We start from the raw sequence: 12,025 nt of genomic DNA on the forward strand, positions 1-12,025 counted from the left end.
ATTTAGCCATGATCGTGCGCCTGGCACCGCCAGAGGTGCCAGCCGCCGACGCATCTTTTCTTGACCATATCTGGGGAGCAACTGAGCGCTGCCCCGTCGTGGACTCGTGGTTAAGAGTTTCATAATGCAATACATCGAGAGTTTCATACGGCCCCGTATGCTGTACAGAAAACCCGATTGCGCCCAAGGAACTTCGGTTCATTGTTTACTTGTTTTTATAGTTTTTTAAGTTATGTATTTCCTAGTTGAGTTAATGGTCGTTTTTATTTATGAGGCTTCCGATCATTACCCCACCGCCCACCCCGCGCCTGTTATGGCATCAGGTCATTAGGGGTGAGAAAACAAATCTCTTAAGTTTTCTTAATGTCGGGGTAATTAATTAGGAGTCGTGGAGGTTATCAGAAGTGATTTATCAGGTCGGTGAGGGCTTCGGGTTGCAAGAGGGCAAGGTCGGGGTTGTTCGGAGGGGCGGGGGCAGGGGGGCGGGGGGTGGGGTTGGTTATTTAGTCGCCGAGCATCGAAGGTAATTAGTTACTGTCAACGTTAGCATTGTTGTTATTATATTGTTATACGTCTAAAGTAAACTTTTAACCAAAGAACCGTTAATGTAAAAATTACACTTTATATGGTAATGAAGACCATGCTTTTATTATTATTAATATTATTATTCCTTTCTTTAAAATAATTCGGTGGATCTAAACAGCGTTTCTGCAGCAGAAATTTATTCTATTAAAGAAAGAGAGAGAGAGAGAGAGAGAGAGAGAGAGAGAGAGAGAGAAAAAGTTACTGAAACCTGGTGCTGTAAAACCGTAGACTTGGACGCGTTCGTTTGTACCAGGTTTCAGTAACCTGTTCATTTTAGAAGAAAATTCTGCTGTGGAGACGCTGCTTAGATCCACCGAAATATGAACATTGGCCAATTATTGACCAATACTGACGTGCAAGAAAGGTAAATTATAAGATTTTATTATTATTATTATTATTATTAGTTTTTTTTTTTTTTTTTTTTTTTTTTTTTTTTTTTTTTTTTTTTTTTTTTTTTTTTTTTTTTTTGCTCTATCACAGTCTCTAATTCGCTGGGTGGTATTTATAGTGTGGGGTTCCGGGTTGCATCCTGCCTCCTTAGGAGTCCATCACTTTTCTTACTATGTCCGTTTCTAGGATCACACACTTCTGCATGAGACCTGGAGCTACTTCAGCCTCTAGTTTTTTCTAGATTCCTTTTCAGGGATCTTGGGATCGTGCCTAGTGCTCCTATGATTATGGGTACGATTTCCACTGGCATATCCATATCCTTCTTATTTCTATTTTCAGATCTTGATACTTATCCATTATATTATTATTATTATTATTATTATTATTATTATTGTTGTTGTTGTTGTTGTTGTTGTTGTTGTTGTTGTTGTTGTTATTGTTTTGTTAAGAATGAATGCTGCCTCGTACGAATTAATTTTATATTGAGTCTTCTCAGTTTTTCTTATGGATTCTCCTCTCTTCCACGTTAATGCAGCTATCCTTTGTAATAGGACACGCTTTTAAGAGAGGGTCTATTTCCTTCCTGTTTTATTATTATTATTATTATTATTATTATTATTTTTATTATTATTATTATTATTATTATTATTATTATTCCCTTTTCTTCTTGGATGGGTTATTGATGTTTTGATCGAGCTGCCAAGGAATTATTATTATTATTATTATTATTATTATTATTATTATTATTATTGTTATTATTATTATTATTATTATTATTATTATTATTATTATTATTATTATTATTATTATTATTGCAGAAATGGTTAAGACCCAACGAAGTGAATATTCAGTTGAGAAACGTATTTGTAATAAGTTAGTAATATGGTTACAAAATAATGTTTTAATTATTATTGATTTTATTATAATTACTACCGAAACGTATAATTTTTTTTTTAATTCGTGCTAAGTTAAGTGACCTTGCACGCGTTAGTGCGGACGTGGGCGTCAAAGATTAACGTTCCATTCAGTCAAAGGTAAAATGCATTTACAAAGGAGCGTTTAGTTGACCGGATTAGAGCGTGACTAACGACGTTCGGAAATGGAGCGTTCGATTAACTGCTAACCCTCACCACTCACTCCCGTCATACTGGCTTCCAGGCTTTACTCTCCCCCTCTTACTGGTTTCCAGGCTTCTTTACTCCCCCTCTTACTGGTTTCCAGGCTTCTTTACTCCCCCTCTTACTGGTTTCCAGGCTTCTTTACTCCCTCTCTTACTGGTTTCCAGGCTTCTTTACTCCCCCTCTTACTGGTTTCCAGGCTTCTTTACTCCCTCTTTTATTACTGTTTCCAGGCTTCTTACTCCCTCTCTTACTGGTTTCCAGCCTTCTTTTACTCCTCTCTTATGGTTTCCAGGCTTCTTTATCCTCCCTCTTTACTGGTTTCCAGGCTTCTTTACTCCCCTCTCTTACTGGTTTCCAGGGCTTCTTTACTCCCCCTCTTACTGGTTTCCAGGCTTCTTTACTCCCCCTCTTACTGGTTTCCAGGCTTCTTTACTCCCCCTCTTACTGGTTTCCAGGCTTCTTTACTCCCCCTCTTACTGGTTTCCAGGCTTCTTTACTCCCTCTCTTACTGGTTTCCAGGCTTCTTTACTCCCCCTTTTACTGGTTTCCAGGCTTTCTTTATCCCTACTGTATGGTTTCAGGCTTCTTTACTCCCTCTCTTACTGGTTTCCAGGCTTCTTTACTCCCTCTCTTACTGGTTTTCCAGGCTTTCTTTCTCCCCCCTTTTACTGGTTTCCAGGCTTCTTTACTCCCCCTTTTACTGGTTTCCTGGCTTTACTCCCCCTCTTACTGGTTTCCAGGCTTCTTTACTCCCCCTCTTACTGAATTCCAGGCTTCTTTACTCCCTCTCTTACTGGTTTCCAGGCTTTACTCCCCTCCTTTACTGAATTTCCAGGCTTCTTTTACTCCCCCTCTTACAAAGGTTCCAGGCTTTACTCCCCCTCTTACTGAAATTCCAGGCTTCTTTACTCCCCCTCTACTGGTTTCCGGCTCTTATTCCCCTCTTACTGGTTTCCAGGTTTCTTTACTCCCTCTCTTACTGGTCAGGCTTCTTTACTCCCCCTTTTACGGTGGTTTCTGGCGGTTTACTCCCCCTCTTACTGGTTTTCCAGGCTTCTTTTTACTCCCCACCCTCTTACTGAATTCCAGGACTTCCTTTACTCCCCCTTCTTTACTGTTCTCAGGCTTCTTTTATTCCCCCTATACTGTTTCCAGGCTTCTTTAGTTCATTACTATTCTTCTTACTGGTTTCCAGGCTTCTTTATTCCCCCACCCTCCTTACTGGTTTATCTGTCTTTTTATCCCCCTCTACTTTGGTTTCCAGGCTTATTTACTTTATTCCCTTCACTGCCTGGACTTACTCCGGTTTCCATTTTTTTCTTTCGGCTCTTTATTCCCCTCTTACTGTTTCCAGGCTTCTTATCCCCCCTATGGTTTCCAGGCTTCTTTATCCCCCTCTTCTTTGTTTCCAGGCTTACCCCTATCCGTTCATTGGGTTTTTTTCCTTCTTTACCCCCTGGTTTCCAGGCTTCTTTATTCCCCCTCTTACTGGTTTCCAGGCTTCTTTACTCCCCCTCTTCCTGGTTTCCAGGCTTTACTACCCCCTCCGTTCATGTTTTCTTTCTTCTCTCTTGCTTTGCACCCTCTCCTACCAATTGACATAGTGCAACTGCGATATTTCCCTCCTGTCAAACCTTCAAAACCTTTTTGACTCTCAAATTCTTTTTCAGCACTGAATAGGTCCCCGCTCTTTGCCTTTGGCTTACATTCTATATTCTATTCTATTCCGCATATAAAAGCTGTTTTTTCTATTTCGTTCTGTATTTAATTGTAGCAGTTGCTTGTATAATAAAAATGAATAAACTGCCTAAATTTTCCTCCTCGATTTATTTATAGGGCTTTGTCTGTGGTGGGGGCTAGTCAGTTCCATTATGAATGATTTTACACTTCCATTATGAATGATTAGAATGTAGGTTATTGATAGAAATGCATGGTATTGAACACGGTTGCGCCGTGTATGTTCCTTGTTTGTGTGGGTAAATAAATTTTACTGTTTATTACATGCTTCCGAACGCGTGATTTGTGCGTCCATGAATCCAGTGTTTTATATTGATTTGATTATGTACTATATATATATATATATATATAGATATAATATAAATATATATATAATATATAAATATAAAATAAATATATATATATATATATTATTATATATATTATATAAATATATATATAATATATGTATGTATGCATCTATGCATATTATTATACATATACTATGTATACGTACATACATACGTAATGCTTCCTTTGGGTTGCACGACATCTTTGGCGACTGAGACTGAAAAAGACGGGCTATCAGCTTGAATGGCAATTCCTCAATACATGGTAGATGTTTTCCTTTCACTAAACGCAAGTGAATTCTCCGTTGCAGGAAGGAAGAACACCCTTGCATTACTGCGCTGCCAGCAATTTTGCAGATGACATGTACTCCACCTTATCCGATGCCGTCGCCGATCCGCAGGTAGGAATTTACCAAAGAAAGTTTTCGTATGGTCAATGGTTTGTTTTCCTTTGTTGTATGTTTTGCTACTTATTCATGATTAGTAGTAGTTTTTTTTTGGCTACTTCTATTTGATTATTTCATGTTTTGCTACTATCTTATGATTTGTAGTAGTTTTTAATATGTTATGTTTTGCTACTTCCTTATGATCAGTAATGGTTTTTTCTTTATTTTATGTTTTGCTACTTCCTTATGATTTGTAGTAGTTTTTCCTTTGTATTAAGTTTTATACGTATGATTAGTAATAATTTTTCGTTTGTTTTATGTTTTGTTACTGCCATGTGTTATTAGTAATTTTCCCTTAATTTTATATTTTGCTACTGCCTTTTGATTAATATTGGATTTCCCTTTATTTTATGTTTTGCTGCTTCCTTATGATTAGTATTGGATTTTCCATTATTTCATGTTTTGCTACTTCCTTAACATTAGTATTGGTTTTCCGCTTATTTTATAAGTTGCTACTTCCTTATAATTATTAATGGTTTTTTCTTTATTTCATGTTTTGTTACTTTTCTTATTTTTTTGTTTGCCCCGGCGCCTGTTGTTTATATATTTTTGTAGAGAGTCATTCCAGAATAAAACCATTTTTTAGTCATGTGGCTTCCTTGTTATAGATACATCAAGGAGAGAGATGGAGCCTTTATCTGTAATGTAACATCTTTCAGTTTCATAATCTATGCAACTTCAATAGATGAGAAAATGTTTTTGAGTTAAACTCGACTAGATATTCAAAAGATGAATTTATTATGTGGATCGGAGTGACTTCGTTCAAGTGGGATCATCGAAGGTCTTTTTGGAGGCTTTCTTAATTGACAGTCTAGGTTTACTCATATTAACGCAGTGATTCGCAGCCTTTTTTAGCCATTGCACCTTTTTCACTCTATGTCTGAATGTCATCACCCCCACCCCCTTCCAAAATTGTCTGCCTGAAAAGTTGCACTCCAAATAATATGCAACAAAATACTAGCACAAGCTAGACGAGAGAAAGCCCAGCGTGACCTCTCAGCAGTGCGGACCGATGCACACTGCGTTTTGTGTGGTCCTAGAGCCAGTTTGAGCCTGCCAGTCTGTGGTAAAAAAAAATACATCCCCCTCTAAAAATCTTCAATTCCCCCATGTTGGAAAACCACATAGATTAACCTATTCAGAGCTTCTAACTAAAATTTAAGTTACTGGCACTAAAACATCTTCAAATCAAGATAAATATTTAGTATGGTTTAAGTTAGGCAAAGTTCGATAGCCTCAATTAGTAATAAGTTAGGTCAGGTTCATTTGCATGGCTTCAATATATTAAAGACATGTTGGGTAATGTTAGATAACTTTGGTATAACGCAGGTTGATTAAATATACATGTTTTGGTAAAAATTAGGTAGATGAAATTAGATGTCTTTTGGGTGAAGTTACATAAGATAAAGTGTGATCTCCTTCATATATGTTAGATGAAGCAAAATTGGACATAAGTCAAGATAGACACGTGAAGTTAAAATCTTTCACGCTCGGATATGTAAATTTTGTGGATATACGTATATATATATATATATATATATATATATATATTATATATATACATATATATATATATATACATATATATATATACATCATATATATATATATATATATATATATACCTATATATATATATATATATATATATATATATATATATATATACGCGTATATACAAAATTACATATATACATATATATATATATATAATATATATATATATATATAGAATATATATATATAATATATATATATATACACATACATATACATACACATACATACACGTAAGCGTGATAATATTCTTCCGTGATGCCGGAAGTTAACCCACATAATTTAAGTAAAGAAATTATTGGATTTTATCCGAACGTGAGTTCTATACAGCACGAGCTTAGCTGACAATTGGGGTTGTAATCAATGAACTAGTTATGAGTTCTTTTCTACTTATTATGCTCAAAGTCTGGAATATTTGTTATCTATCAATGTCACTTCCCAGTCACAAATAAATAGCACAAATGCTCTTATGAGTTTTACAGATTTTAATTGAAATTAGATATGAAAGACTTTAGTAAATATCTTAAAAATGGTCTGGATTGAACCCTATGCGCGCATTGCAGTCAGTTTACTTGCTGCACCTATTGATCATCTGTCGTGGCTTTTTTCAAGAACCTTTTACATTTTTTTATCCAATACTAATGTGGCGAATGCTTTAGATTTTGTGAGGAAAAGTTTTCTTTTCGAATTTCATTATCAACCTTCATTTCATTATACTAATGAATGTGATCATAATATGATTCATAAATTGTCCCTTTACACCTTTCAGAAATTTGAAGATAGTTTTTTTTTTTTTTTTTTTTTTTTTTTTTTTTTTTAGGGAAAGGGAATTTTGTCGTTTCGATTAACCAGTGATTAATCCTGACCAAGCGTGACTCAGTGTAACCTAATCTATCCTAGCCTTACCTACACTACAGTGGATGGTGCAGTGCGAGTAATAGTATTAATAACTTTAAGTCTCTGTAGGGGGTTAGTGCCGTCAGTGCACCTCACAGAGTACACTGTAGGCATTACTAAAGGTTTTCTGCAGCGTCCCTTCGGCCCTTAACCGCAACCCCTTTCATTCCTTTTGCTGTACCTCCATTCATATTATCTTTCTTCTGTATTGCTATCCACTCTCTCCTAACAATGATTTCAGAGTGCAACTACGAGATTTTCCTCCCTTTACACCGTGCCAACCTACCCACTCTCAATTTCTAGCGCTGAATGACCTCGTAGGTGCCATCGCTTGCCTTTTGGACTAAACTATAATATTCCCTTCCCAGTAACTGTAATTGTCCATGTTCTGAATCAGCTCTTTAATCCATTTTTACCTGCAGCTGGTTATAGTTTCTCGTTGGACGAGTGGTTTTCGCGCTCGCCTACCAATCCGGCGGTCCGAAGTTCGATTCTCGGCTCTGCCAACGCGGAATCAGAGGAATTCATTTCTGGTGATAGAAATTAGTTTCTCGATATAATGTGGTTCGGATTCCACAATAAACTGTAGGTCCCGTTGCTAGGTAACCAATTGGTGCCTAACCACGTCAAAATATTTAATCCTTCGGGCCAGCCCTTAGTTTAACCACTAAGATAAACTTATTTTTTTTTTACCTACAGCTAGAGGACAACAACGGCAAGACGGCCGCAGACTACATGTCCAATCCCCGAGAGCTGAATATCTCCAAGAAGAACAACAAAAAGGGCAGCGGCGATTCCAAGGGCAAGAGGATGACTCCCCCTAAGAGGAAATCCCCCGCGCACAAAATCAGGACGCCCCCGAAACGGGAAGGTGAGGAGCGCCTAGTTTAGTGTTTTTGAACTAATGAGTCTTTCCCCCTCATACTTTCTAAAGAGTGAGGTAGGATTACTTTAGACGAGGCACTTTTATTTATTCATTTATTTATTGATTTATTTTTTACTTTTTCAGAAAATTAGTTTTTTTAATAACATACCAGACAGTATGATGTTCTTCAACGGATTTGGGTGGTGTTTTAGATTAAGTGACTTTGTACTCCAATAGAATTGAAGGACATATTTTTAAAAGACTGGGATAGAATTACTTTAAAGGTGGCAGTTTTTTTTTTCTATTAAAAAAATTAATACCAGAAAGTATGATATCTTCAACGGATTTGGATAGCGTTTTAGATTAAGTGACTTTTTACTCCAATAAAATTGAATGCCAAATTTTTAAAAGACTGGGATAGAATTACTTTAAAGATGGCAGTTTTTTTTTCTATTAAAAAACATGTATAGCGCACAGTATGATATTCTTCAACCGATTTGGGTAGTTTTTGCAATTAAGTAACTTTTTACCCCATTTGAGGGACATACTTTCAAAAGACTGGGATAGAATTACTTTAAAGGTGGCACAGTTTTTGTTATTTTAAAAAAATGATTATCATACCAAAGACTATGCTATTCTTTTGAACCTATGATGTAAAAATTAGCTTCACTTGACGCCTGTCATGATTTTCGTAATGTTATGTAATGTCTAGTTAAGGATTACTACGCATTTGTCACCGGCTTCGGTCTCCGTAATGAGGTCTGTCTTTGCGCACCAACTTTTATCCTCACGTGACAGACCTTGTTTGGGTTAAATATAGGCTTATTTTGGACAATTACACAAGAGAGAGAGAGAGAGAGAGAGAGAGATGGATTATTAAAAAGAATACGCTACAGGTTACTTTAAATATGGTAAACAATGTCCTTGAGAGAGAGAGAGAGAGAGAGATTAATTCAAACAATACGCTACGGGTTACTTTAACTATGGTAAGCAATGTCTTGGATAGAGAGAGAGAAAGAGATTAATTCAAACAATACGCTGAGGTTACTTTAACTACAGTAAGCAATGTTCTAAAGAGAGATGGATTAATTCAAACAATACGCTGAAGTTACTTTAACTATGGTAAGCAATGCCCTTGAGAGAGAGCGAGAGAGAGAGAGAGATTAATTCAAAGAATACGCTGTAGTTATACTTTAACACTAGTAAGCAATGTCACTGAGAGAGAGAAAGAGAGAATCCTGGAGAGAGAGATGGATTAATCATACAATACGCTCTGGGTTACTGAGAGAGATTAATTCAAACATTACGTTCTGGGTTACTTTAACTGTGGTAAGCAATGTCCTAGAGAGAGAGAGAGAGATTAATTCAAACAATACGCTGAGGAGGTTACTTTTTACTATAGTAAGCAATGTCCTTGAGAGAGAGAGAGAGAGGAAATAAGTAATTCATACGGTACCCTGTGATATGGGCCGAATTCGTGACGCACTCGATCTACGCCTGATTTGTTACGGACATGTTCTCGGCTTATTCTGGCAAATTACGTTATAGGTCTGCCCTGTGACAAATAACGCAACGGGATTGGCACGGGGCTTTCAGTCCCCTCCCCTCCCTTCCCCTTACCGCCCCGCTCTTCTAAGCTGACTGATGTGCCTTTTGGGGGGAAAAGCAGGGGAAAGTTGATCATGCCCTAGGGACTTTGGGGGAATTTCTCCCCTGGCGTGGATTACCACATTAAGGCGAGAAACTGAGGGATGTGATAAATATTGCATTTAATTTCTTTTTTCGTTTTTTCCCTAAGGGGATCAAAGAGTGCGAGGTTATACGGCATTGCCGTGTTAATTAGATAATTACAAGATTGGTCGGTATCATAATTTTTGTTGTTAATGATCTTCATTATATTTTTTTATTTTTCGTTACTTTTCCGGGCAAAATTGCTAATTTAGTACGAGGGTTTGAATCTAGCACCTGGAAGTTATTCGATTGTGGTGGATTGCATTCAGGGTAGAGAAATGTATGTGACCTGGAACCACTTCATTCCAAAATGCAGGAAAGGTGTATATGTTGTACAAATAAAATTACTTGTTTAACTATTTATGATATAATATATACATATATATATATATTTATGTATGTATGTATATACGTATATATATGAATGATTCTTCATTATTTTTTATGTTTCGTTACTTTTTCCGGGCAAAATTGTTATTCGAAGTTATTCGATTGTGGTGGGTTGCATTCAGGGTAGAGAAATGTATGTGACCCGGAACCACCTCATTTGAAAATACAGGAACTGGTGTATATGTTGCCCAAATAAAATTACTTATATAACTATGTATGATATAATATATATATATATATATATATATATATATATATATATGATGTGTGTGTGTGTGTGTGTGTGTGTATGTATGTATGTGTGTGTGTGTTTGTGTATACATGTATATGGTTGTGTATTTCAGAATTAAACTCGTTCGCTCATCTTTTTCTAATTATTAAAAAGTCTGGTAATTACACAAACACTCACGCACGCGAGAACACAGTATATATACTTGCAACGGCAAAGTCTGAAGAAAATCCTCGCTTGACGGAGACTGGAAGGGCGTGTTATCGGGTATCGAACACGAAACGCCGTAATAACAGTGTGTCCGAAAACGTCGATGATGAACGTTTAGGAGAGATGCGTCCGAAGTCGATGTCAGCACGACCTTGGCCTATCCTAGGTGGTATTGGATGACCCCTTTTTCTGAGTGTGTGTCTGTGTGTGTGTGTGTGTTCACTCTAAAGTAGGTTCGGAGAATGGGGTTAATTGTGCCTATTTTTTGAGTGACATGAATCGTGGGTCTCTCTCTCTCTCTCTCTCTCTAAGGTATTCAGGGAAAATTTCTTTCGTGTCTGCACAAATATTCAGGATAATTCTCTCTCTTTCCGTCGGCACTTTGTCTTTCCGCCTTCAGATCTTAAAAACCACTGAGGCTAGAGGGCTGCAAATTGGTATGACGATCATCCACCCTCCAATCATCAACATACCAAATTGCAGCTCTGTAGCCTCAACAGTTTTTATTTTCATTTAAGACTAAATTTAGCCATGATCGTGCGTCTGGCAACGCTATGGTTGCCATCAACACAGGCCACCACTGAGCCGTGGTTAAAAGTTTCATGGGCCGCGGCTGAGAATTTCATACTGCATTATACGATGTACAGAAAACTCGACTGCGCCGAAGAAACTTCGACACATTTTTTACTTGTTATTATTATAGTAATATAACCAGAGTTGCCCTACGCGATGTCTGTCTGAGTAGAGAGAATCTAGCCAGTATTTTCATCATACAATTTTTATGGCGCCAAGTTTATAGTGAAAGTTAGCAGTCAGTTTTAACTGCATTACAGTTATATTTTTAGTGCATAGTGAATAACTTGATCACGAAATATATAAAATGTGATGCTATGCATAAATAAAGGTAATCCCACGAAGGAAAATGAAAAACGAGAACTGCCGAGATCTTTCGTTCCTAACAATCCTTTACTAAAGGCAAAACTGATCAGAACAACGAGAAACACAGTACAGGTAACCATATATAAAAGGACAGTACCGGAGTAACCAAGGGTCGAGGCATAGTATTGTTGAAATATAAATTTGCTGGAGTAAAGATTGATCTTCTAAATAAACATCTTAGCTGTAGTAAGAAATTGTATCTAGAATGCATTAGTGTTAGAAAACTGACTCAGGGTTAAGGTTTAGCCAGATACAAGTTGTAAATGCTTTCATTCCGTTTATTGTCTATTTGAATAGTCTTTCGCTGAAATATTCATTAACAGAGTGAACAGAATTAGGAGAAATAACTTATGTATATTACTGTTGTGAGATCTTTGCTATTGCCTGCTGTAAATCTTGCTCATCTTTTAAGATTCGTAAACGTATTATTATTGTTATGATGATGATAAGAATTTTTTTTTCGACTAGTGCTATATATATATATATATATATATATATATATATATATATATATATATATATATATATATATATAAATATCGTTGTGATTAAGTAGACTGTAGTGACTTTATGGCGACCCATAATGTATTTCCAGATGT

The 12,025-nt window shown here is 36.5% G+C and overlaps 1 protein-coding gene across 12 annotated transcripts in view; it reads left to right on the top strand.

Moving 5' to 3' along the window:
- The window catches only part of LOC135214834 (uncharacterized), a 189,618-nt gene that overhangs the window by 97,738 nt on the left and 79,855 nt on the right, over positions 1-12,025 (top strand). For all 12 annotated transcript variants that reach the window (XM_064249308.1, XM_064249268.1, XM_064249243.1 and 9 more), the window contains 2 exons: positions 4,474-4,563; positions 7,762-7,933. In XM_064249308.1, coding sequence (XP_064105378.1) covers positions 4,474-4,563; positions 7,762-7,933 — 262 coding nt within the window. The remainder of the gene's footprint in view (positions 1-4,473; positions 4,564-7,761; positions 7,934-12,025) is intronic.

Source organism: Macrobrachium nipponense, chromosome 19 (assembly GCF_015104395.2).
Source record: "Macrobrachium nipponense isolate FS-2020 chromosome 19, ASM1510439v2, whole genome shotgun sequence".
Lineage (NCBI taxonomy): Eukaryota > Metazoa > Arthropoda > Malacostraca > Decapoda > Palaemonidae > Macrobrachium > Macrobrachium nipponense.